This window comes from Thamnophis elegans, chromosome Z, assembly GCF_009769535.1.
Source record: "Thamnophis elegans isolate rThaEle1 chromosome Z, rThaEle1.pri, whole genome shotgun sequence".
In the NCBI taxonomy this organism is placed as follows: domain Eukaryota; kingdom Metazoa; phylum Chordata; class Lepidosauria; order Squamata; family Colubridae; genus Thamnophis; species Thamnophis elegans.
This window is the reverse complement of record NC_045558.1, coordinates 122,640,550-122,668,464: the sequence shown is the minus strand read 5'-3', so window position 1 is coordinate 122,668,464 and position 27,915 is coordinate 122,640,550. Positions and strand designations below refer to the sequence as shown.

Here is a 27,915-nt window from a genome sequence, read left to right as displayed (position 1 = left end):
CAGGGCTTTGGCTGCCCCACAATCAGTCCTGTCTCTTTCATGGGAGAGTCTGTTGACAGGACTGCAGAACCATTACACCCCAGCTCCGTCTCGCATAGCTAGGCACTATGCGTTCCAGCAAAGGCTTCAGAAGGAGGGGGAGTCAGTGAACCAGTATGTGGCTGCCCTCAGGGCTGCAGCATTGCACTGCGATTTTCCTAATCTAGATGACTCCCTACTTCAGCAATTCGTGTGCGGGGTGACGATTCGAGGTTACCTCGTCGTTTGTTGGCCCATTCTGAGCTCAGCCTGCAAGCAGCGTTAGATGAGGCTTGCACCTCTGAGATGTCCAACAAGTCCTCCGCCAAGATTGAGAGGGGTGAAGCTACAGTGCCCCCTGCATTATTATCTACTACATTTACATCTTCTAATAGTTGCGCAATTTTTCTTTTGTATGGGGAGTGCATGTGGTACGTATGTATTTGATTGAATGAGCCCACACTTTTTAACTTTGTAATTTGTTTAATTCCTTTTTTATATTATATTGCTGTATTTTAAATTTCTGTAGGGGTGTGAGTGAGTGAGTGTTTGGGTGTGTAAGCGAGATTGGGATGGGAACCAGGTTCCCCCACACTGAGTGCTTTGCAGAGGTGTTGGGGGGATCTGGGCCTACTCCAATCTCAGGATGACTGATTCGAAGGGCCTGTCAGGAAATGCGGGGGCTATGGGGGTGGGTGGAGGGACCATGGACATGGGAGTGGGCCGGAGCATTACGGTCTTAACAGGGAGGGGCAGATATGGCGGGGACTTTAGGGCTGGCCATTACCGGAGAAGGAGGGCTCGCTACGTCATAGAGATCCCTCCTTCCGGCCCTATGAGTCCCACTCCAAGGCCAGATGGCGTGAGTAATCAGGACCCTGGTCTCAGACTGCTGTCGCTAAATGCCAGGTCTGTAGTTCACAAGGCTCCCCTCATCCAGGACCTAATTTTAGACGAGAGGGCAGACCTGGCATGTATTATTGAAACCTGGCTGGGCCCGGAGGGAGGAGTCCCCCTCACTGAAATGTGCCCAGAGGGTTTTCAGGTGCTTAATCAGCCGCGACCCCAGAAAAGGGGTGGGGGTGTGGCTATTGTTATCCGAGAGTCGCTAGTACCTTGTAGGATCCCTGCTCCGGAGCTTGTCGGGTGTGAGTCCTTGCTGGTGAAGTTGGACCTCAAGGGTCAAGTGGGCTTGCTGTTAATGTACCTGCCTCCCAACAGTGTTGCAGCAGCCCTCCCCTCGCTCCTCGAGTCAGTAGCTGAGCTGGCAATTGAGTTCCCCAGGCTTATGGTTCTGGGGGATTTCAATTTGCCTTCGCTCGGGGAACAGTCTGATGGAGCGCAGGAGTTCATGGCTTCCATGACAGTCATGGGCTTGACCCAAGTAATTCGGGGCCCGACTCACTCAGCGGGTCACACGCTCAACCTCGTATTCCTCTCGGAGCAGTGGAGTTGTGATCTTGGTTTGAGGGGTAGCAAGACCTTACCCCTGTCATGGTCGGACCACTACCTACTGAGGCTTGAATTTCGGAGACCAAACCCCCACTGTAGGGAGGAGGAACCGATTAGGTGGTTCCACCCCAGGCACCTTATGGACCCTTTGGGCTTTCAGACGGAGCTTGGTGTAGTTTCTGATACCCTCTCCCGCAGTCCGGCGGAGACTCTGGTTGCTGCCTGGAATTCAGCAGCGGCAGAGGCTCTTAACCGGATTGCACCTTTACGGCCGATCCGAGGCAGTGGATCCAGGAGGGGTCCTTGGTTTACTGAGGAACTCCGGGAGATGAAGCGCCGTAAGAGATGCCTAGAGCAACGATGGAGATCCAGTAAGTCTGAGTCAGACCGAGCGCTTTTAACATCCAGCATCAGAGTCTACCTCCGGGCAATTAGGACGACAAAAAGAACACACATTGCCTCTCTGATAGCTTCCGCTGAGTCGCGCCCAGCCGCCTTGTTCAGGATAACCCGTTCCCTCCTAAACAGGTGACACGGGGCTGGATCCAGGCGGTTGTTACCGCCTCCCTTCGGGAGGGGTTCTTTCCCCCTGCTTTAAAGGCGGTGGTGGTGAGACCCCTCCTGAAGAAGCCATCTTTGGATCCAGCCATTTTAAACAACTATTGTCCAGTCTCCAACCTCCCCTTCGTGGGAAAGGTTGTTGAGAAAGTGGTGGCCTTTCAGCTCCGGCGGTCCTTGGAGGAAACCGATTATCTAGATCCCTTCCAGTCGGGATTTAGGCCTGGCTACAGCACGGAAACCGCTTTGGTTGCGCTGATCGATGATCTCTGTAGAGCCAGGGATGGAGGTCATCCCTCCGTCCTAGTGCTCCTTGACCTCTCAGCGGCTTTCGATACCATCGACCATGGTATCCTTCTGCGACGACTGCAGGAGGTGGGGGTGGGAGGCACTGTTCTACGGTGGTTCTCCTCTTACCTCTCGGACAGATCGCAGTTGGTGTTGGTGGGAGGGCAGAGATCGACCCCTAGGCCCCTGAACTATGGGGTGCCGCAGGGTTCGGTCCTCTCCCCCCTCCTGTTTAATATCTACATGAAGCCGCTGGGTGAGATCATTCGATGGCACGGGATAAAATACCATCAGTATGCGGACGATACACAGTTGTATCTGTCCGCCCTGTGCCAACTCAGTGAAGCGGTTGACGTGATGTGCCAGTGCCTCAAGGCTGTTAGGGCCTGGATGGGGGTTAACAAGCTTGTACTCAATCCGGATAAGACCGAGTGGCTGGTGTGTTTCCCTCCTACTAATTGGCCAAGTTTTCCATCTCTCAGGCTGGGGGGTCAAACAGTACGCCCCTCAGACAGGGTTCGCAGTTTGGGAGTCCTCCTGGACCCACAGCTGACTCTCGAACACCATCTGTCGGCTGTGACCAGGGGGGCATTTGCCCAAGTTCGCCTGGTGCACCAGTTGCGTCCCTACCTGAACCGGGAGACCCTTACAACAGTCACTCGTGCCCTTGTAACCTCTAGACTGAGACTGACCCAGATCCTGACCCCCTAGTTTTACTGATTGAGGACCTTCTGGTTCTCTTAACAGCTACAGATGTTTCCACCCATTTGGCTAGGGATACTACTTTGACTCAGGTTTTAGATTGGGCGAGGAGGAGTTGGCCGCAGCTTACTTCGCAGTTCCTGCATTCAAGCACAGGCAGCATGAACTGTTGGTACAAGGGGATATCTACTGTGGGGCCATAGAGTAGTTGTTTCTCCTCAACTGCGGGAACCTATCCTCCACTGTCTGCACAAGGGGCTTTCTGGGATATAAGGATGAAGGCCCTGCTACATGTGGTGGCCTGGTTTGGATCAGGATATTGCACAGTGGGTGAATAGGTGTCAGGAATGTCAGCAGTCCAGGCCATCTCCCCCCGCGGCAAAACCTAGGAAGTGGGAGGACCCCCAAGACTCCCTGGGCTAGGATCCATTTGGATTTTGCAGGGCCATTGCACGGACAGATGTTCCTGGTAGTGGCTGATGCATATTCAAAGTGGGTGGAAGTCTTCCTAATGCCATCGACCACTACCGAGGCTCTGATCAGGGCATTGCGAAAGATGTTCACGACTCATGGGTGCCCGGACATATTGGTGTCAGATAATGGGGCCCAGTTGACGTCTGCATCTTTCCAGATGTTCTTAGTGGGACATGGCATCCGCCACATTTTGGTGGCCCCTTACCATCCCTCCAGCAATGGCATGGCGGAGCGGACAGTGCGATCTGTTAAGGAGTCCCTAGCTAGGCTAGGTCCAGGGGATTGGCAGGCCCAAATTGACAAATACCTTTTAGTACAGCACACAGTTCCATGTCCCCTAACTAACCGCAGCCCTGCAGAATTGTTAATGGGCCACCGCCTCCAGATTAACCTTGATCTATTTAACCCCAGCTACTGCAATGACAAACCTATTGACAACGATGACCCTGCCAGGGGTTTTGAAATGGGGGATCTGGTTTTTGCGCAGAACTATGGGGGGTGAGCTGAGGGGGTTACTGGGGCGCATTCTGCAATTAACGGGTCCTTGCTCTTACAGGGTTGGCCTAGGCGATGGGCGCATTTGGCGCCACCAGATTGATCAGCTGTGACCACAGATGGCCTCGACCCAGACACTAGCTGATCTCTTCCCAGTTGGTCCTATAGACCCCCCATTTGCTCTGGACACCTCCGTTGAAGCGCAGCATTGCCCGACCTGGTGGTCTGGTCTTCCGGCGCCAGACTCACCTGAGCCATCAGAGTCGCATCCAAAGTCGCCAGGTGGAGAGTTAGCACAGTCACAGGCAGTTCCCCTGGATAAGCCTTCTCCTTTTCCTTCTACAGTGTCAGTTCCAGCCGAGCCAAGAAGATCACTCTCTGTAAACCGCTTAGAGAGGGCTGAAAGCCCTATGAAGCGGTATATAAGTCTACTGCTATTGCTATTGCTATCAGACCGAACACGCAAGCAGCCTGCATATTTGCAGGATTACGCATTCACCTGACTGGAGGAGAGGGGTATTATGTCTTAGCCTCGGAGACATGGCTTCGTCACCAAGGCTCGCCATTGGTCAAGGTGCGTGCGTGTGCCAGAGTGGGAGAGTCACCATTCTCTGATTGGCTAACCGTGGGACTGCCTGCATATAAATTGCTGTCAAGTGGGAACTGTTCTTAATCTTGGGTTCTGGAGTTGCTGTTGTGTTAGCTGTTTAATAAAGCCTTGTTAGCCAAGTCCTGCCTTGCCTCAGTCATTGCCACCCCATCGAATATAATATTGGTGACGAAAGTGGGATACTCTGAGTTTTGTCTTAGAAAATGAGACTGTACAGTAAAAACAAGCCAGGAATCTCAGGATGGTTTCTTCTGGGTTTTATTATTAAAATGTGATACGCATTTGATTTCTTCCTGGCTGATTTCTCTTCCCTCCCCCCATCTCCAAGAAGATTTTAAATCATCTTAAATTAACTTCCTCCAATATTCCTGGGCTCTTCGCTTAGAATCGAGAGAATCCTGAGAAGTCCCAAATAGCGTTTATCCCACAAATATACATAGACCATAATTGCGAGTACACAATGTAACAAAGTCAATGTCCATGGGGATGAGATACTTTCACGAGATACTCCTCACCCCCTGGTTTTCTCACATTCTTCTTATTTATTGGAGAAAATATGATAATCTTATTCACAGGCTAGACTTACTTTTATAAAAGGTGGTTCTTTCCGGTCTCTAACCTCTGGTGACATCCTAAAGCCAATTCTGAGCCAAAACTGTCAGGGTAATGTTTTAAGAGCTGACCAGCTGCTACAATGTTGTAATACTGAGAATGAGTCATTTGGGCTAATATAACTTTAAGAGAGTGTAATAATAAAAGACCTTTTGGGGGCATATAGCTCTTTCTCCGTGTGTGCTTCCATGCTGTAATTGCTGTTTGCTATTTGTTTGAGGTCTGACTAAAGTATGTGTATTTATATATTCTTTGTAGATAAAACTACTATTTAAATACAAACCTCTGTTTGCTGTATTTGCTCCTGGGTTGTCTCACACAGCCACACTCTGTGTATTCTGACAAAAACATTCATCTGCTTCCCATCAGGGAAAGTACAAAGGATTTCATTAATTAATGGTGAATTGGAGCTTTTGGGTATGTGACAGAATCAGAAAGGCCAGCACCCCAGAGCATGCCCAGAATGCATTTCCTTCACACCTGAGAAACTATATTATCACATATTCACTATTAGGATCTAAAACTTCCAAGTTAGTTTTAAGGTAAGCATTTCTTTTTCAGAAACTGAGCATGGGAGCAAAGCCTCCAAGTTGGTATTGGATACTGAGAGCACCAAAAGAATAAAGAAAAAAGTATCCTGTATCTTTTGCTAGGGAATACTGTATTTTCCCCACTGTTTGATCTCCTCTTTATAATGTAAAGTGCATAGTCGTATAGCTAACCTAGCAATCAGCATATCATCCAAAGCAGAATCAAGATCCAAGCTAAGAAGGAGTTTTTGATTTGTCCACTTGACTTACAGAGGCATAAACCATCCTCCCCTTTAAACCCAGTTTTCGGTCCGCTGGGGGAGATGGTGGTAGGATCTGAGCAAAACATCAGGTCGCGGGGAATGGAGCGTGGATGGACTGAATCGGCCTCCACATTGCCACCTTTAAAGCGCCAGTAATGAGTATCCTTGAAGAAGTATGTGTGGCCTGCAAGGGAAAGAAGAATGAATGAATGAATGAATGAATGCATGAATGAATATGACATTTCTTTTGTCCCTGAATTTGGAGGAGCATATTTGATTGGACCACTAAATTTCCTGGATTATTAAGTGGCTCAATTCTTCACTATGAAAATAAATGCATTAGGATTTGAATGTGAACATTGGATCATGTTAAATTTCCTTGGTTGTTTTTGAGACCACTTTTTCGCCTCTTTTAACTTGTACTAGATACATATTTTAGTACAAAGAGAGGAAGACGTCTTCAGCTAGGAAGTTGATTTAAAGAAAATGGAATGAATTTTAAGCGACTGGAAAGATAAATAACCCTGGGGGAGTTTGGTAATATCCTTTAAAATATTTCACCTGTGACATAGACTACTTAACTGAAATGGGGATGGGAAGGATTTTGGAATATAGAACAATTCCTCACATCACTGGCATTTTAAAGTTAAATGATGGACCGAAAAAAAATGCCAATAGGGCCCCACAATTCCATTTCTGAATATCCTTTGATGTTTACCATTAAACTTTTTATCACTTAAATTTAGGAATTCTCAGATATAGAATTTTATTCATTTGACTTGGAGGTTGCCCTCCCCCTTGTGATTTTCTAGTTTACTATCTCTTTTCTATTCTGTTGAATTTGGTTAACTGGATGCTCATTTAAATATGGCCTGCTTTTTTCCCCTGTGAATTTATTTTCGAAGATGAGCCTCAGTATCTGACAGTTATTCTTGGCACTGCTGGGAGAATGATTAAGTCAAAGACTCAATACAGGTTGTTCTTATGCCCACAGTCAGCCCGAAATTGCTGTTGCTAAGCAAGATGCTTATTAAGTGAACTTTGCCCCATTTACAACTTTTCTTGCCCTAGTTGTTAAGTGAATCACTGCAGTTGTTAAGTTAGTAACGGGGTTGTTAAGTGAATCCAACTTCTCCATTGACTTTGGTTGTCAGAAGGTCACAACAGTAATCGCATGGCCCCAAGACACTGCAACCATCCATAAATATATGTACACCAAATGCTAAGCATTATTAAACAAATGGTTGTAAGTTGGAGACAACCTCTACCTGGTACCAAATTCTGCATAGTTCAGTGCGTTGATATGTGGGACCCAAACAGCAAATTTCTGCAATTGAGTGTCACTAATAATTATTGGGACAAAAAAACTAAAGTCTGGAACAGGCTCAGAAGTGGATTCCTACCGGTTTGGCCGAATAGGTAGTAACTTGGCCTGCCACATCCCCAAACCAGTTCTCTCAACGGTGCCATAGGTACCGCCATCTTGTTTTTGGCTTCTGCGCATGCGCAGAAACCTTTTTTTAGTACTGTGCATGCGAAAGTAACACAACAAGTGCATGCAGTGCATCTCTTAGCGAACTGGCAGTAGCAGCAGCCGGAACCCAGCCCTGAACAGGCTTGTTGGAGACTCCATACAGTATAGTAGGCCATAGCATGCTGTTTTTTGCCCTCAACAACTTTAGGTTACTGGCTGGGGAATTCTCGGAGTGGAAGTCCACACATCTTAAAAGTTGCTGCAATTGAGAAAGTAGAACATACCATCATTCCAATGAGTGACATCATCGAGCTCAGACGGGACTCCTTTCCAGAGAGTGACAGGTTTCGGATATCCTGGTTCCACGTGCCCCAACTTATCATCGTAGCGCCAATAGCGGTCCTTCTCTAAGAGATACGTCTTACCATTGTGAGGCCAAACAAACACAGCCCCAACTACAGTGCCGCGAGGGAGCCCCAGATCTGATATGGGACGGGGATAACCTTCATTGACTCGAGTGTCAGAAAAAACCCAGTAAGAGGACCCTGCAAAGATGAGGAAACAAGAAATTAATTCTGTAACAGAGATGCACATTCGATTCCATAAATAACTTCTACTGGGGCCACATGCATTTTATTCATCTTGTCCATTCAGACAGATATTTTTAAAATCTATTACCTAGCTCCCAAATATCTATGTATCTGCCTGTCTGTCTGTCTGTCTGTCTGTCTGTCTGTCTGTCTGTCTCTTCCCCCTGGAAAAGGAAGCAGGCTATCATCTCCCTGGGAAAGCAGAGATATTGATATTCATACAAAAAAACGGCTAGTTAGAACAATAGTTTCCCTATTCCCTATGTACGGGTGTGAGAGTTGGGCATTAAAATGGCTGACCGAAGAAGAATCATATAACCTTAAACATTTCTGGATTCTGACTTGCAGATTAATTAAAAGACCTCTAAAAACTTGATCTTAAGCTGGTTTTTCCTCTTTTAGCCACCTTTTGCATTAGTATTAGACTCTCCTGAATAAATCTGCCACACTCACCAATAAAAAACACGATCTGGCTGTCGTTGGCACGTTCATACGCAGCATCAATTGACTTGAAATCTGGGGGGAGTCCGTTCCAGAAGCGGAGGGTTTGGGCTGGCTCCAAAGAAACCAGATTCTGGGATGGCTGTATCCTCCAAAAATGTCTCTCTGCAAAAGATTATATGGTTACGTTCATAGAAATCAAAGTTGATGGGGACAGATGACCATTCCCTTTTAAATCTCCTAATATTTCAAAAAAAAAAATACCTTCATTGCCAGAAATCAGCAATGATTGATTAGAATTGCTGCGTTACCAATGGAGAGAAAATAAGCTGCACTAGTAAATTTCATAATTGTTGGCTGCAGTTTCCTGCCGCAGCAATCACAGCATTGCAACTCAAAAGGTCCACAAAACCAGTTACTATGGGTTTTTCCATTTTACAGATAGTCCTTGATTTATGACCGATCCCTTAGCAATCGCTCAAGTTATGACTAACACAAAAAAGGGGACTTATAACCTAGATTCAAAATTTCAACAGTGGGGTCCCTGTGTGTTCATGTGATTAAACTTTGGATGCTCAATAATACAGCTACATTAACAACTGTTTCACTTAATGAACATGCGGTTCATTTAAAGACTGCAGCATTTGCTTAACAGCTGCAGTTTTCGCTTAACGACCAATGTTTGATTAACAACCACAGCGTTTGTTTAAAATTGCAGCATTTGATTTACAACTGGCACATAACGGGGCGTAAAAACAGATCAATCACATCACGATTGACCCATTTTATGACTGTTGTGACTTACAACTGCAACAGGCAGGCTCCATTATAGTCATATGTTGAGGGGGCTACCTGTAAATCTCGGAGAGAAAAGGAACCACTTCAATTCTGGAAGTCTGTAGAGATTCTCAGTCACCCAGGTCATGGTTGTCCCAAAGGGGCTTTTTCAGAAGCCAACTGGATTTTCTTGTTTTTTCTTTGAAAACCTTTCACTTCTCATCCAAGAAGCTTCTTCAGTTCTGACTGGATAGTAGTGGGGAATGGAAGGATTTATGTTCCTTGTAGAGAGCTGTCAATCCGCATCCTTTTAGAGAGCCCTTGAAGCACCCGGAGGTTTATCTAATAAAGCTAAACCAAGATAAACCTCCAAGTGCTTCAAGGGTTCTCTAAAAGGATGACCAGCTTCTGCAAGGAACATACATCCTTCCATTCCCCACTACTATCCTGTCAGAGCTGGAGAAGCTTCTTGGATTAGAAATGAAACGTCTTCAAAGACAAAGCAAGAAAGTCCAGTTGCTTCTGTAAAAGCACATCTCTTTGACCCACTGGTCATTTGCATGGTGATTCCAAAGGAAGACAGAAGCATCAGGGGGTCCAGGTACATATTTTCATATCACATTTTTATTCATCCATCTCCCTGCTTCCTCAGCCCATCGTACCAAAGCATCATTTTTTTCCATTCATTCAACCTGAGCAGGCAAGAGTAAAGCCTTAACTAGAAGAGATTAAATCTGCCTCTTCTTTTTTTTGGAGGCAGATCCTTGACTTACAACCATTCATTCAGTGACCATTCAAAGTTACAACAGCCCTGGGGGGGGGGGGAAAGTGACTTACGAATTGTCCTGGCCCTTATGGCCCTTGCAGCATCCTTAAGGTCACATTTTCAAAATTTGAACATTTAGCAACCGTATTGCTAAATATATTTCTGAGGGTTGCAGCATCCCAGGGTCACGTGATTGCCATTTACAACCTTCCCAGCCGGCTTCTAAACAAGCAAAGCCAATGGGTGAAGCTGGATTCACGTATCGAATATATGATACACTTAACAACCATGGCAAAAAGTGTCATAAAACTGAGCAGGATTCACTTAAAAGCCACTTTGCTTGGCAGCAAAAGTTCTGGTCTGGAATGGATGTAAGTCAAGGATTACTTATACATGTCCGTGTTTGACTTACCTTTAAAGAAGAAAACTTCGCCACGAATATTAGCAATAGCATCAAACCCGGCTTTACAACGTTCTAATGCTGGCAAAGAAGGCCTGGAAAGGACAGAGGATTAGTAAGAGGATCCATTGATTCACTGGGGTGAGGTTGAGACCAGCAGGGAGAAAATATGGCCAGTGATTTGAAAACCAAACTTGGCTTTCTTCATTAGCCCTGAATGTTTCTAAACTGATCCCTATAAGGAAGACAACAAAGCTATTCTGTTTCCCTTGTTAATGGGTTTCTTTATGGTAGGAGGGGAAAAAATAGGGGAAACAGGGGGAAGATGTGGGTCAGTTACCAATGGAAAATCAACAATGCTGCCTTCCATGCTAAATTTCATGCATGAGGCCTGGGGGTGCACAATAAAAGCCTTGTCTAGAATTCCCCTGCTCCTCACTTCCTCCTCCTCCTCTGCATCCCATTATAGATATGCATATCAATCTTCATCTCCCTGGATTTTGCATGAGGTCATTATAGTTACCCCTCCTGTTCTTGATTCTTAGTTTTAGTATTTTGATCTTGTCTCTTGTCTACCTCCAGACAAATCCCAATTGCAGTGGCAGAAAAAAAAAACCAGCAGTCTCATTCACAGCTGCAGCCCCAAGACGACGCAACACATACACACCCACAAGCAGCCAATGTGCACTTGTGACTTTTGCACTGCTGACCTAAGATAGAATGTCACTTTTAGGGTTTGTGAAAGTAGCAAGTAGAGTCTCCAAGGACAGAGGAATGAAAAATTAAGTTTTTTTTAAAAAAAACCACTAGCACACAAGTTTTATCTCTGGGCAGCTGTTTAAAGTTTCCTAGAAACCCAGCTGCTAAAGATGTTGGCTAGCCATTTGTCTGAAACGGTATAGGGTTTCCTGCCTAGGCAGGGGTTTGGACTAGAAGACCTCCAAGGTCCCTTTCCAACTCTGCTATTGTATTGTATTAAATGCCTCCGGAATGGGACAACTTGCCATAGCCAACTTGCCGGGGCCAACTCATCACTGCCAATTCACCACAGCCAACTCGATATGGCCATCTCACCAAGGGGCAATTCACCGTGTGAAAACTTACCGCAGGCCAACGCGAAAATTTTATTTCCTTATTTTAGAAATTATTGAATTATTTTAATTTTTGGCATTCACATTTCAGTGTGTCCCTGCTTTCTTTAATGATTCCATTTCACCATTTCTTCTGTGTTAAATAGCTTTTGCTTCGTGGTGAGTTGGCCATGGCGAGTTGTCTTAGACCCAAATGCCTTAACTATTCATGTTGTCTAGTGGGTTGCTCATCTCCTATTGGCTGTGGTTCAAGACATCAAAGATAGAGCCTTTAATTTCTACCTGTCAAAAAGACACAGCACTGTTGATTAAGGGTTTTCCCTTTCCTTTTCCTGGGTACCTGGCCATTCCCAGCTGGTTCTTCTAGGCTGCCCTTTCAGTTGGCATTAGCACGAACTTAAACCTAGGTGGCAAGCAACCCATCGCTAACTTACTGTATTTCTGCAACCTTGATCAATACCAGTAATCCTCAACTTACGACCACAATTGGGACCAGAATTTCTGTTATTAAGGAAGGCAGTTCTTAAGGGAATTGCACCTGATTTTACAAGCTTTTATGCCGCAGTTGTTAAGATAACCACTCTAGTTGTTTAATGAATCATGCAATCAGGGTTCCTGGCCTGCTTTCGAGTTGCCATGGACAAGAATGCTTTAGGAGTTAACAAATGCACTCGTTCAGCAAATCTGGCTTCCCTTATTAACTTTGCATATCAGAAGCCAGCTGGGAAGATTGCAAATAGCAATCACAATTCCCCAGGATACTGCAACAGTTGTAAATATACACAGATTGCCCAGCACCCAAATCTTGATCACGTGATCATGAGGATGCTGCAATGGTTATAAGTAAAAGGGCCGATCGTATGTCACTTTTTCCAATGCTGTTGCAACTTTGAATGGTCGCTAAATGGTTGTAAGTCGAGGATCACCTGCATTTAATTATGCCCTGATTTGGCTCAGTGGCTGTCATTCTATATTCTTGTTGCCTCATATTTACAAGAGCCAATGAAGAAAGGGAGAATTAGTAGGATCAACCAATCAGAAAAGAGGCTCACTTTTCTCCCGGCTTGTCTGGTGGTAGGCCTGGGATCGGGGGTGCTGTGGGAACTGGGGGCGCTGGAATGTCTTGATCTGGATATGAACTATGATGTCGCCTACCTACAAACAGGAGAGAAATAATAAGGTGGCCACAGATCAAATGGACAAATAGGCAGTATGAGATATTTCCTGACCTGAGAAAAAGACAACTTCCTCCAACTTACTCCTAGCTGCTTGTTGTGTACAACATCCATGCTCCCTAATTGTCATAGTCATTGCAGAGCACATGATGAAAGTAATAGAGAAACGGTGGTTGGTACAAGTAAAATATCTCAGCAAGGAGAAGAAATATCACTCATGGTTGAAATAAAGAGGGTGGCATTAAAGAATTGTGCTTTTTGTAAGCTTGTTGGGTACAATATCCATGATCCCTAATCGCCATAGTCATTGCAGAGCATGAGAGAAAAGCAATAGAGAAACAGTGGTTGGTACAAGTAAAATGTCTCAGCAAAGAGAAGAAATATCACTCAGGGTTGAAATAAAGAGGGTGGCATTAAAGAATTGTGCTTTTTGTAAGCTTGTTGGGTACAACATCCATGATCCCTAATTGCCATAATCATTGCAGAGCACGAGAGGAAAGCATTAGCGAAACGGTGGTTGGTACAAGTAAAATGTCTCAGCAAGGAGAAGAAATATCACTCATGGTTGAAATAAAGAGGGTGGCATTAAAGAATTGTATTTTTTGTAAGCTTGTTGTGTACAACATCCATGATCCCTAATTGCCATAGCCATTGCAGAGCATGAAAGGAAAGCAATAGAGAAACGGTGGTTGGTACAAGTAAAATGCTCCAGAAGGAAGGAAAAAAATATGTCAAGGCAGTCAGAAAGAGGATGACATTAAAGAATTGTGTTTTTCATAAAACCAAAGCCTCTCACCATAGATTTGCTGAATTCCCATGGAGTCATCTATAGAAAGTTGGTAGAGGTGGGGCAAACCAACAGGACCTTGGTAATACGGCATCATGATGGATTCCTTAACAGAAGAGTGAGCCAATCCCAAGGCATGGCCAAACTCATGCACTGCTACAGCAAACAGATCTGTGCCATGGCCTGGAATCAGGAGAAAAAGGACATTTTAGTCAAGAGTTCTTTGGATAATATTTTTAGAAAGTTCTACAGTGCCTGTAGTGTGGTGTGTAGGAATTCTGAAGATACCTGGTGATTCATTCCGTGGATCATAAATCCAGGTCTCTTCATCATCAAAATGGGTATCGCCCGAAATGGGATGCTCTCCAGGGAAGAAGGCATGGGCCAGGGTGCCTCCGGGCCCATCAAAGGGGTATGTGTCGTCATGATAAGAGGCCGCAAAATCCACCACAATGTCTGCTGTCTGAGAAGGCGCTTCTCTGAATGTCAGGGCTGAAGAATTGCTCCAAGCTCGAAAAGCATAAAAAATGAGATTCCGGATATGATCACGGGACAATTGTGAGGATTGAGGGTAGGAACGGATGCTGGAATGGGAAACAAAGAAGAGAAGGAAAGAATAAGGTAACGCCAGATGAGTTTTGCTGGATGAGATTACACCAAAGCTCTGTGTGGTTCAGTATCTTGTTTTGCAAGATGGTCAACAAAAGACTTACTGGAAGCCCACAAACAGGACGTGTAGGCAACATCCTCTTACAGGACATTTTTGTTACCCAGCTTGTGGTATTCAGTGTCACAATAAACAAGAAATAATGAGAAGCAATTACTGATGGGGTTGTGACAAAGTGAATAAAGGTTCCGAAACAAAAAAGACACAAGAAATGGATGAAATCGACGTGTTAAATTATAGTAGCTCTACTCCAAATGGGTGCAACAGCTGTGGAAGAATACAGGTAGTCCTCAATTTATAACCATTCATTTAGTGCAGAGGTGTTCAAACTTGGGAACTTTAAGACTTGTGGATTCCCAGCTGGGGAATTCTGGGAGTTGAAGTCCACAAGTCTTAAAATTCCCATGTTTGGACACCCCTGATTTAGTGGCTGTTTGAAGTTAAAATGGCTTACGACCTTTTCACATTTACGACCCTTGCAGCATTCCTGTAGTCATGTGATCAGAATTTGGACTCTTGGCATTTGGCTCATATTTATGAAGGTTGCAGTGTCCCGGGTCATGTGGTCAATTTTTGGAACCTTCTGAGAAGCAAAGTCAATGGGGAAGCCAGATTTACTTAACAACCACGTTACTATGGTAGCGCACTGGTTAGAGTGCAGTACTGCAGGCTACTTCTGCTGCTTGCTGGCTGCCTGCAATTTGGCACTTCAAATCTCACCAAGCTCAAGGTTGACTCAGCCTTCCAACCTTTCGAGGTGGGTAAAATGAGGAGCCAAAATTATTGGGGGCAATATGCCGACTCTGTAAACCGCTTAGAGAGGGCTGTAAAGCATTGTTAAGTGGTATATAAGTCTAAGAGCTATTGCTATTAACTTAACAATGGCCGTGATTCACTTAACAATGGTGGCAAGAAGGGGTTGTAAAATGGAGCAAAACTCACTTGTCTTGTTGAGCAATGGAAATTTGAGGGCTCAATTGTGGTCATAAGTCGAGGACTACCTGACACTCCATCAGTTGCCCAGTCAGTAAGTTATACAATGAGAAGTAGATAACAAAAGTGAGCAGGGAAGAAATTAACAAGACAGCATATAGATAGTCCTTGACTTATGTCCAGTCACTAAGCGACTGTTTGCAGTTGTGGTGGATGCCTCAAAAGGTACTTACAAATGTTTCAGAGTTCCAATGACTTCAATTTCCCATGGTCACATGACTGCATTTTGGGTGCTTGGCAGCCATTTGCAGCGTCCCGCAGTCACATGAACACTATTTACAACATTTTTGCAAAAAAATAAAAAAAATAAATGGCTTTCACTTCTTGTTTTCAGCCAAACACTCCATAGCAAACAATGAGTTTGCTTTAAAAAAACATGTTCACTTAATGACCATGGATTCACTTAATGACCTCCACAAAACGGGTAGTAAAATCAGGTTGGTCACAGGATTGACCTGCTTTATGTCTGTCAACTACTACGACTATAATTTAGGGCAGGCTCTACTATCGTAGTACCTGCACACTGAAAATAATACATTTTCAATTTAGCGGAAATGTTCACTTATGACTCCTATGACAAATGGAGGTTTTGGAACACAAATCACAGGAAGACAAAAACCACAGCAAAGAAGAATATAATAACAGAGTTGGAAGGGACCTTGGAGGTCTTCTAGTCCAACCCCCTGCTTAGGCAGGAAACCCTACACCACTTTAGACAAATGTTTATTCAACATCTTCTTAAAAACCTCCAGTGTTGGACAGTGGTGGGTTCTGGATTCCATTGCAACAAGGCCCGGCGTCCATGGCATGAATGCGCGCAGCGCCCTTACCTCCTGTGATGTCTTCACGATGCTCTAGCTGCTTGGTGGAGCATTGCACAGGCGCCATGTGCTCCGTGTGCATATGCGGAAGCGCCAAAGAGCTCAAATACAGGTAAGGATTGCAGGCAGAGGGGCGGGCCCTCCGGACCACCGTACCGCCTGCAACCCACCACTGGTGTTGGAGCATTCACAACTTCTGAAGGCAAGCTGTTCCACTGATTAATTGTTCTAACTGTCAGGAAATTTATCCTTAGTTCTAGGTTGCTTCTTTCCTTGATTAGTTTCCATCCATTGCTTCTTGTCCTACCCTCAGGTGCTTTGGAGAATAGCCTGACTCCCTCTTCTTTGTGGCAACCCCTGAGATATTGGAACTCTGCTATCATGTCTCCCCCTACTCCTTCTTTTCATTAAACTAGACATACCCAGTTCCTGCAATTGTTCTTCGCATGTTTTAGTCTCCAGTCCCCTAACATATATGTTGCTCTTCTCTGTACTCTTTCTAGAGTCTCCACATCTTTTCTACATCGTGATGACCAAAACTGAATGCAGTATTCCAAGTGTGGCCTTACCAAGGCATTATAAAGTGGTATTAACACTTCACGTGATCTTGATTCTATCCCTCTGTTTATGCAGCCTAGAACTGTGTTGGCTTTTTTGGCACCTGCTGCACACGGCTGGCTCCTATTCAAATGGTTGTCCACTAGGACTCCAAGATCCTTCTCACAATTACTACTATTGAGCATGGTACCAGATGTGAACAAGATGTGGTTAGTTTAACTGCATTCCCAGGCCTATTCTGTCAAAGGAGATGGGATTATTAGACTTACTGCCATGTCAAGTCGGTCTTTTTCCAGGAACTTTCACTCAGAGCATAGCGTCTCTTCCTACGTCGCCGGCGCATCAACTCCGAGGTGCCAATGAAATCAGGAAGGGAGCAACGAGGCCTGTTCATCATTCTCAAAGTCTCACTATCTGCAAAAGAGAGAGGGGAACGGTGGGGCCAAAGCTGTATCTTCCATGTTTTAATTTTAATTCAAGGTCCCTTTCTTTCCTCTGACCTGGAAACAAGAATTGCAATCTGTCCTCGACTTATGACCAAAATGGAGCCCCAGATTTTTGTGGCTAAGCAACACAGTTTTGGAGTGAATTTTGGAGTGAATTTTGCCCCACTTTCCAAACTAGTAACATGGTTGTTAAGTGAATCTGCCTTCTCCTTTGACTTTGCTAGTCAGGAGGAACAAAGGGGGATCACATGACCCCGGGATACTCCAGTCGTCATAAATACCAAGCCCCAAGCAACCAGATTTTGATCATGTGACTATAGGGATGCTGCAACGGTCGTAAGTGTAAAATGGTCAAAAATTCCTTTTTTTTCAGCACTGGCATAACTTTGAAAAGTCACTAAACCATTATCTTGAGGTAAAATGGGTGGTCTCTAAATTTTATGAAGAACTAACTAATTAAATAAACAAATGGTTGTAAGTCAAGAACTACCTGTATAGCTCCTGTATGTGAGAATGTATAAACAACACTTGCTTGGCAGTGGTGGGGTTCCACTTCCAGCAGAGACTACTGCTGGTTCGTTCAGGGGCGCACCACGCGCATACGCAGTACAACTAAAATTGCTCTGCGCATGAGCAGAAGAAAAAAACAAGATGGCGCCGCCATGAGAAACAGTTCAGGGGCGTGGCAGGCCTGGGTCTCTGCCGGCTCCAACGACCTAGGCCACCAAGCTACTACCGGTTCAGCTTAACCAGTCCGAACCGCTAGGAACCCATCACTGTTGCTTGGACTTTAGTATCAGCATCCCTAATCCTAACCCAGTGCACACAGGGGATGTCAGGCCACAAATGTTTCAATGGATGGTGTCACATCAAGTTTGGAACTATTGAAGAACATTCAAAGCCATGAAAAAGGACATAATTCAGAAAATTAGTACAAGTATAATAGAAGCTACGGAGCATGGATCAGGAGGAGAAGAACTTGGAGGCTCTACTTATCCCAGTTTACTACCGGTAGAAAGAAGAAGGTGGTTGTGTAGCATGATGTGACTCCATCATAATGTATCTAGACTTCTGAACAGGCAAAGGAAGACACGGAACATGTTGGAAAGGAAGACACACTAATTTGTTATATTTTTTTGGTATTTGAAACAAAAATTATAGTGAAAAACTACAAAACAAAAGTAGGCATGTAGTTAATCCTTGACTTACAATGGAGCCTGTTTATCAAGGTCATAAGTCACGACAGTTGTAAAACAAGTTGTTTACATGACACAATCAATTTTATTATCCTTTTTGCAGCATGTTAAAAGAAAATGCCTGTTTTGCCAAAACCCTCATGAAACACAGTCACATGAACACGGGAGGCAGCAAACAATAGTAAATGTGGCCCAGTTGCCAAGGGCCTGGTGTTTGGTCACATGACCTGGAGAGCAACTCTTGGAACTGTGAATCAGTAGATCCAGAAACAGATCCAATGTAGCTTTGAAGGGTCATTAAAGGACCTACCTATGCATGAATATGAAATTACTTTTTCCAGCCTCAGAAAAACTGTTTGTTTCAATTGCAATTATTTTTCCAAGTAATCTTTACCTTCAAAAACTTATGCTAACAATAATATCAAATTGATGATGACATAATTTTCAAATTTCATCGTAGGAAAATATGGCAGGTCATATAGCAATAGCGCTTAGACTTATATACCGCTTCACAGTGCTTTTACAGACCTCTCTAAGCGGTTTACAGGGTCAGCATGTTTCCCCCAACAATCTGGGTCCTCATTTTACCCACCTCAGAAGAATGGAAGGCTGAGTCAACCTTGAGCCAGTAAGATTTGAACTGCTAAATGTTGGCAACCGGCAGTCGGCTGTCCAGTAACCCTACATTCACACCAGCATCCTTCAGTGGACAGAGACACCTACCCAGTTCTCCGGTTACTGGCACTCCTGCAAACCTTTGCATCGTTCTCACAGCAGCGGATAACTCCTCCTCGCTTTGAAGATTTGCTGCTCTGGGATCAGGTTGGGGAAGATAGCCATAACGCATCAACCATTGCTGTGAGGACACAATTCACAAGATGTATCAGACAGCGGACAGGCAAGATGACAGTGTAAGGTCACAGCAGTTACCCTGAGCCACTGAGATGCCAAAAAGAGTGAGACTCGAGAAGAGGCTTGCAAAAAATATCAGCTTTTATTTATGGCCATAGCAAAAGCTGGGTGACAAAACTATATCCAAAACATGCAAACAAAAGCCTGTAAGGAATAGCCCCACCCTGGAAGAGTGGCTCAGAGTATTATATACATTTTAGGCAGATAGAAACAAAGTTTATCCAATCAGAGATAAAGATTCGTTACCAATGTGATCTTTAAAGCGTTCTTTGGTTCAAGCTCCTGTCTCTGTCTATCTTATCTGTGGAGTATTCCTATAGCCTTGTGTAGGGGGTGGCTGTTCCCCTTTGCCAAGTTGTTTTTCTGGCAGGATGCTTTAAGGGTTTATGAGCCAGGAAAACTCCCTAGTTTGGTTCCTTTATACAGCTGTTTTGTAGTTGTCTATTGATTTGTTGATCTTCCTTCCTTTCTTTTTTGCTTTCCTCCTCCTTTCTTCTAGCCAATTATACAATAAATCCCATACGGAATAATATTCAGATTCTTCTTTCCCTTTTAGTTCTTTCGTGAGCCTATCCATCTCTGCACATTCCAGTATTCTTTTTGCTACATTTTCTTCTGTTGGTGTATTTTTCCAATTTCGTGCGAATGTAATTCTCGCTGCCGTAGTTATGTGTGGAATTAAGGCGGCGAGAATTACATTCGCACAACCATTTATTTAATGACAGCTCAAAATTGCAATGGCGCTGAAAATGTGACATGATTGTTTTTCACACTCATGACCATTGGGCATTCTGGATGCTCAATGAAAATCTGGATGCTTGGCAACTGGTTCAGAATCATGACGATTGCAATACCCCAGAATCAAAGGATTATCTTTTGTGACCTTCTGACAAGCAAAATTAATGGGGAAGTCAGATTCACTTAACAACCGTGCTACTGAACCTAAGAACTGCAGTGATTCCCTTAACAACTGTGGCAACAAAAGGGCGTAAAATGGGGCAGAACTCAGTTAACTGTTTTGCTTAGTCCCAAAGGTGCTTTTTCAGGAGGAAATTGGACTTCCTTGTTTTTTTCTTTTGAAGACGTTTTGCTTCTCATCCAAGAAGCTTCTTCAGCTCTGGCAGGATAGTGGGGAATGGAAGGATCCTGTCAGAGCTGAAGGAGCTTCTTGGATGAGAAGCAAAATGTCTTCAAAAGAAAAAATAAACAAGGAAGTCCAGCTGCCTCTTAAAAAAGCACCTTTACATCCATGACCTGGATGACTGAAAATCTCTACAGACTTTCAGCAGAAATTTTGTGCTCAATTGTAAGATCATAAGTCAGGGACTATCTGTTCACCAGACCATAATTTGTTTACTAGTAGCTTATGGATTAAAACACCCTCGCCCAGAGTTCAACAAACAGACAAAAGTGAAAATGAAACAAACTGCACTAGCTAGTATTCATACAATACTGCAAGCAATAATGCAGCTTGCTTTTGTGGATGGTGGTTTTAGATGGGGTGTGAACCCTGCCCCTGTAAAGTGTAAACCCTGCTCAAGGATGAGGAAGTTGTGTGAACCCAGTCAATTGTAAGATCTAATTAGGGCATAGAGCCAAGGTGGCGCAGTGGTTAAATGCAGCACTGCAGGCTACTGCTAGATCAGCAGTTCAGCGGTTCAAATCTCACCGGCTCAGGGTTGACTCAGCCTTCCATCCTTCCGAGGTGGGTAAAATGAGGACCCAGATTGTTGGGGGCAATATGCTGACTCTCTGTAAATCGCTTAGAGAGGGCTGAAAGCCCTATGAAGCGGTATATAAGTCTACTGCTATATTATGTGAACATAGATGTTATATCTTAGCGCAGTACAAGTAATCCTTGTCCAGCAACCCAATTTGGATCTGGCAAGTCAGTGGTTAAATGAAGTGGTTGCTAAATAAATGACGGTGCTTACAATCTCCCTTCAGTTTCCCTTTGCTTTACAGATATGCAAAAGTTGAAAAAATGAGGATTGGCCATAAAGTTACTTTTTTCATCACCATCATAACTGGGAACGGTTACTGTAGGTTCTATGTCAGATATTCCAATATAGGCAACTGGCTGAATACTGGTGCTCCCCTACGAAACTATGTGTTCGGGCTTGATAAACCAACACACAGCTTGAAAATTAATGAGTAGTTATGAACGGCCTCTCCCCTCCCTCTCTCACCCTCAGGCTTGCCCCACAGAAGCCTATCCTATCCTATCCTATCCTATCCTATCCTATCCTATCCTATCCTATCCTATCCCCTTCTCGCCAGAGTTCTTTTCAGGTTGGGCGGGGGAATAGAATGACTAGCTCCTTAGCATCAGAGCGTGTTAATAATAATATAATAAATACTAATGATCTGATGGTCATTTCAAAAAATCCTTTCGTAGCCAGCATCTAGAAGCCAAAAGGAACATACGTGCCACATTTCAAGTTTGTAAGCTTTACGGTTCTGGAGATTTTGTGATTGCGGCATGAGTGGTTTTCGCTTTTATATAGATTGTATGTATGTATGTATGTATGTATCTATCTATCTATCTATCTATCTATCTATCTATCTATCTATCTATCTATTATATTTCTCCTTCAAGAAGCAATTTATATATCTATATCACACATGTTACTAGATTATTACTACAACAATAGTAGTATCATTAGTACTGCATTAGTAGCAATAATTACTACATGGAGCTACATTTCCCAGAGTTCCTGGCTTGCATACTAGCAATGCATTCTGGGAATTGCAGTTCCAACCTATCTGGAGCATGCTCAGTTGAGGCAAGCTGCTCTAGGGAAATTCAAGCTCAAAAATCCCCAAAGGAGCTTCTTGTTTTCATCTGTGCTGCTCTTTCTGTTCACACTTGAGGATCCCCTTTTGAGGCGGTGCCAGAAGAGCTATTTTTCTCCTCAGTTCCCTGAAGGGCTGTCCCTCGAGAGGATTCATTACTTCTTTTTGTTCCATTTTTCTAGATTAGAGCAATGGTTCCTTCTTCTTTAGGAAGAAATGAGAACTGGAATGCAGAACCGAGGAAGCCTCAAAACAGTTTCCCGTTCGCTTTCGGACAGAGATGGCTTCTGCTGCTGGCTTCAGCTTTCAGAAGAATCCAGAACAAGCTGTTCCCCAAAGCATCTTTCCAGCTTTAGGGAACAGAAAGCAGCAGGAATGTGGAAACCCCCTCCTCCCATAAGCATTCTGTAAGACAGCAGTTTCTCAGTCTCAGCAATGTTAAGATGTGTGGACTACAACTCCCAGGATTCCTCACCCAGCATGCTGGGTAAACACAGATTTTCCAGCAAAAACATCATAAACTGGTTGTATGGCCGTAGGCCCCTGCACACAGATGTAAATCTCAGCTGGTTTGAGTGGGTAGAAAAAAGAATAAAAGTGCAATCATCCCTTACATTCAAAGTAGTTTGCGTGCTACTTCAAACCATAGTAATAAGTATTAAAAAGCAGCTTTGGGACAATGCTTTAGCCATAGACAATCATCCCAGATACACCTTTTAAAAGGATAACTTGCTGGCAGTTGGAAATAATTCTCAGCCTGCAACTCTCTTTATGACCAGTAGATGGAACTCTAGGAAGTGAGAGGGGGGACTCTGAACATCTTTTGAGTCTGAGGGCTCTCAGTTTAATACATTCCCAATTAACCACAGCCCCCTGGTCCGTTGAAAGCCTCTTTTGTTTGACTTGATGGAGGCTTCTGCAGAATCCAAGAGCCGCCCCCTGGTTTCTCGAGACCCCGGCGACCTCCCTACAACCACCCTTTTGCCTCAGTTTCCAAGACGGGCCAATTTCCCCCTGATGTATCTTATCTAATGATGTATAAGAGCCATGCACACAACCCCTGCTGTTTGCAGCTGGTTGGGTTAGTTGTCCTTTTTTCAAAAAGAAAAGGTCAAGCAGCTAGTCAACATTGCTTTCCACCGGAAGGAAAGATGAAAAAAGGCAGCTGCTTGGTCCAAGCCAGGAAACACTGGAGTCCTTCCAAAGATACTAATTTTTAGAATTGCCTCTTCCCAAAGAAGGGAAGAAAGTGTAGGAAACGAGGCACAGGATAGAGGAGATGAGATTTTAGGGGTGGAAGGCGGGAGAGAGTTTCTATTAGTTTCCATCATGCTTGCAGAACAGAAAAACCACTCGAAAGTGTGTTATTAATCTTTCATAGAAGGCACTTTTAAAACACTTGCAGTATTTATTGCTCTTGTCCTCAAAATAGATTTGAAAGCTGGGCTGGGCTTTTCTCTGTTTCACAGAGAGGAAGCTGGAGCAGAACAGAAGAGCACTTTTAAAGTATATAAAATAGGATCACAAGTAAGTATTTATTTATTCACTCCATAATTTCTTCTTCCAATTTGTATTGGTTGACAGTTCCTGAATTATTCCAAGCTGCACCTTTCAGGAAATATTTCTTTTTAAAAATGAATTCTGCAAATTCATTAGGTATTAGGGGAAGAAATCATAGACTTTACGGATGAACTGTGCTTTATTAACCCAAAGTAAAAAAATATTTATCCTTAGTTTAGCCACACTACTCAATTCCTGGTAAATTAAGTACGCTGCAAAATTGATAGCACTTTTACAAGAGAATTGCTTCTTCAAGCAAGTCAGCCAAATTATTATACATTAAGAGAAATAGCAATTAACTCAGCTTGAAGCTAGTTCAGTTTTAGCAGTGGACGAAGACAAAGGAATTCCATTCTAGCTATTGATTCTGTGGAATAGCTCAGGCACCAAGCAGCAGGATATATTTCCACAAGATATGCAAACATTCCTTTCCAGTGTGTCCCTTATAGTTTTATACTAAGGTAGACCTCATTTTATGACCACAATTGAGCCCAAAATTTCTGTTGCTAGGCAAGACCATTGTTAAATGAGCTTTGCCCCATTTTACCACTTTTCTTGCTGTAACTGTTAAGTGAATCATTGCCGTTCTTTACTTAGCAACAAGTTGTTAAGTGAACCTGACTTCACCATTGTCTTTGCTTGTCACAAGGCCGCAAAAGGTGATCGCATGACATTGGGTCAGTGCAACGGTCATAACTATGAGTCAGTTGCCAAAAGGCTGAATTTGGATCATGTGATTATGGAGGTGCTGCGACAGTCGTAAGTGTGAAAAACAGTCATAAGTCACTTTTTTCCGTTCCCTTGTAACTTCAAAGGGCCACTAAATGAATTGAAGTAAGTCGAGAATTGCTTATATTATGTTTATACCAATAGAGCTGATTCAGTCCAGAGAGTAAAAATTAAAGGATTAAAAATTTTTACTGATGTTTGGCTCAAAGTGGATTCAATCAAGCATCTTTACAGACAATGTAATCCCAACTGTTGTTAACTTGGTGATGTTAAATCATCCCAAATTTTCCAAGAAAAAACCTTACAGTCAGCTGGATAGAAAAGCTTCAAATTTTCAAATTATGCCCCACAAGTAGTCCTCAACTTATAAACCACAGTTGGGACCAGAATTTCCATTTGCTAAGCAGGGCAATTGCTACGTGAGTTGAGGCCAATTTTATGACTTTATTTATAAAGTTTATTGGCCATCCATCTAACCATAAGCTGACTCTGGGTGGCTTAGTGTCATACAAAAATGTATCTACCTTAAAATGTAAATAAATCAAAATCAAAGATTAAAATCTAATTTTTTTAAAAAAATATTTTTTTCACTGAAACTCTGCCGTTGTTAAGCGAATCAAACAGCTGTTAAGTGAATCACAAGATCATTCAGCAAATCTTTCTTCCATCACTGAAATTGCTTTTCAGACACTGCCTAGGAAGTTCATAAATGGAGATGTTGTAAATTCATGCTAGTTGCCAAGCACCTTAATTTTGATCACGAAACCATGTGGAGGCTGCAAGATTGTTAAATACAAGCACTAATCATAAGCCGTTGTAACTAATGGTGTCTGAATGAATGATTGTAAGTTGAAGACTACTTGTAGCTTATGTTAATTCTCCAACAGAACGAACAGAAAATGGGATATTTAAAGTTACCCCAAAGGTGCTTTTCCAAGAGGCAACTGTTTTTTCTTTGAAGATGTTTTGCTTCTCATCCAAGAAGCTTCTTCAGCTCTTCAGGAGCTTCAAAGAGCTGAAGAAGCTTCTTGGACAAGAAGCAAAACATCTTCAAAGAAAAAACAAGAAAGTCCAGTTGCCTCTTGAAAAAGCACCTTTGGACCAACCATAACCTGGATGACTGAGAATCTCCAAAGGCATTTAGAGATATTTAAAGACTAAAATATAGTGGCAGTAAAACGTTGGATTTATGAATGGCGGTACAATCAAGGTGGTAGCAAAAACGCTGAGCTGAAATGAAACAAAGCATGTAGTAGTTCACTGCCTTGTAACCGTTCAGCATTTCCAAGTACAGTAATGGCAAGTGCCCTAATGCACACTTTCTAAAATTTCTCACAAAACTCTTCTACGTTTATTAGCTGCTTAGACACGAACAGTTTCAAGAATCACTGTTCTCCATGATGAAAATTAGTGCCTGTGCAAGGATCAGAAGTATTCAAGGGCAAAATTCCCATCAGGAAAAAGATGGTGGCAATTTTCACCTGGCAAAGGCTTACAAAGAATTCCACAGCTTCCCAATGTGGGAATTTGGGAGCCTAACAGATGTCTGCCTCCCCGTGGCCAAACTTTAAAAGTCAGCAAATCCCAAATCTGAAAGGCAATTTGGTTCTGAATGAATTTACAATGTCTGGGAGCTTTAAAAAGCATGGTTTGATTAAAAAAAAAATCACAGCTGACTCATGCAAGATGCTAAGTCAGAATCAAACCAATCCTGTTATGGTTTCATGTGTTTGTAAATCACATCTGCAGATGTGAAACAGAAACACTATGTAAATGCTCCAGGTATTTCCAATCTTTGGCAGCACTGAAAAAACCAGATCCATATACTGCATGCATCTCTTTATGATCCTCTGGATAATGAGAAAGAGGATCAAAAAGATCTGTAAATCTGATAACATGTTCCTGCACTCAGGGCCCCCAATTTCCCATAATTTATGGCTGAATTACAAGGGTAGAGAAAGAGGAAGGGGACTGATGTTAGGGATCAATGGTTTCCTGCCTGAAGGCAGTCTGTAATTTGAAACTCCAAGGAGATGAGTCAATTTGATCTTTCTTGAAAGAGGAACAAAATGCTACAAAAGACAACAAATCTGTGAATCCCATTCACCCTTTATTATAATGCTCCCTGGTGAGTTCTGTTTATCTCCCAAGTTTTGTCTCTTAATCCCAGGCACTAATTTCTTTCCCCAACTCATGATCTGCCTCCTCTGCCTTATAATAATAGCCCCCCCCCAAAAAAAATCCAATAATCTCCCTAAAAATATTGTTTTCCCCTTTCCTTCACATTCAGCCTCTTTTTCCCCCCTTTTGGGTGGGAGAAATGGGGAGAGATTATCCTCAAAAACCCAACTATTTATCCTAACGCTGGACCCTTCCCCACTTTTCCTGATTTCTTGAGTTTATCTGTACTCACCAGCCCCTTGATCATGTCTCTGGAATTAGATCTTAGAACCCTAGACGGTCCTGCCTTAATATGAGGGATGTGCCAGAGCGATGCCAGGAAAATAAGCAGCAGAAGCATCTTGGCAGTGATGTCTCCAGGCACAGTCGAGGTCCTATATAGTCTCTCCCCCTCCTTATCTCCCCTCCTCTTGCTGGATTGTTGCTTCTGCAGCCTGGGAGAGTGTGGGAGGGGTGGAGGAAGGAAGCAGTTAGTCTTCACCCTTGAAGTCTGGTGAACCAATTTACAAAATCTTGAATCTCCTTCCCCATCATTGCCCCTCCTCTCATCACTGCCTTGGCACTAAGCCTTGTGCTGGATGCTGAAAAGGCTTCTGATATTGTTCAAACTACATTTTTGGAGCATGTTTTCAAATTCACAGATTTTTTTTACCACAGGGTTTCTTCACCTAGAGAGTGTTTCTCAACCTTGACAACTTGAAGACGGGTGGACTTCAATTTCCAGAATTCCTCACCAGCATGGAGCACCCATTAACACTCTCTACAGAGGAGAGGAATAAGAAACTTCCATTCCACAAACATGTAAATGTTAAAAGAAAAGTTGGTTGTAACATGGAAAATTTAACAAATTAAAGCCACAGTCTCGCCCTGTTTGGCTAAAATGAATTGGAGTTTGACCAGAGTAAATTGAAGGAACTTATCCTGAAACAAAAACTTTCTCAGTAGTGTGCCAAAATCTAAAACTAAAGAAAGATGGATCATCTAGTGTAGCATGGCTGTCTGAGGAATTCTGGGAGGTGAAGTCTTCTATCTATCTATCTATCTATCTATCTATCTATCTATCTATCTATCTATCTATCTATCTATCTATCTATCTATCTATCTTCAAGTCGTCAAGTAGACTGAGTAGAGTGAGTCCAGAGATCTCTCTCATGCATCTATTGAGTTACATCATGGAACCCAAAGCAATTCCCATTACCCCATAGTTTTTGAACCTTTAGCTGTTTTAGATCAGATATTCTCAATATATTATGGGTATTGTACAAGTATAGATTGAGTATAGATTTTTATTAGATGCTGCTGATTTTGATTATTCTGGGGAATTATTTAATGTCCTTACCAAAGCTTGTAGGAGCTATGTAGCACTATAGTTTATATTCATGCTACTCCATCAAAAATAGTATTAAAATGTTGGGGGGAAATCAGCTTGTTCCTTTAGGATCCACATTTTTCAATTACTATACAATCAGGATTGCTATTAGAATATGCTGTTTATAAAATACCTGCATTGAATACATTATGTGAGATTATATTTTTCCCAAAATATATCTCAG

At 43.2% G+C, this 27,915-nt stretch overlaps 1 protein-coding gene across 1 annotated transcript; it reads right to left on the bottom strand.

Moving 5' to 3' along the window:
• Window positions 1-4,893: 4,893 nt before the first annotated feature.
• On the bottom strand, window positions 4,894-26,760 carry MMP25 (matrix metallopeptidase 25). Its single transcript, XM_032237591.1, has 10 exons — window positions 26,595-26,760; window positions 18,908-19,040; window positions 16,812-16,956; window positions 13,792-14,087; window positions 13,513-13,686; window positions 12,594-12,696; window positions 10,463-10,545; window positions 8,520-8,672; window positions 7,761-8,021; window positions 4,894-6,186 (listed from the first exon to the last, which is right to left on the bottom strand). The coding sequence occupies exons 1-10, from the start codon at window positions 26,700-26,702 to the stop codon at window positions 5,939-5,941; spliced, it is 1,704 nt and encodes a 567-aa protein (XP_032093482.1). The 5' UTR covers window positions 26,703-26,760; the 3' UTR covers window positions 4,894-5,938.
• Window positions 26,761-27,915: the final 1,155 nt, after the last annotated feature.

What these genes read in the sequence shown, in the direction of transcription:
- MMP25 (XM_032237591.1), bottom strand. Translation starts at nt 26,702, where the DNA reads ATGCTTCTGCTGCTTATTTTCCTGGCATCGCTCTGGCACATCCCTCAT. An exon ending in TCCACGGAATGAATCACCAG is followed by an intron (nt 13,687 to 13,791) that starts GTATCTTCAGAA and finishes TCCTGATTCCAG; the next exon opens with GCCATGGCACAGATCTGTTT. An exon ending in CCAGACAAGCCGGGAGAAAA is followed by an intron (nt 10,546 to 12,593) that starts GTGAGCCTCTTT and finishes TGTCCTTTCCAG; the next exon opens with GCCTTCTTTGCCAGCATTAG.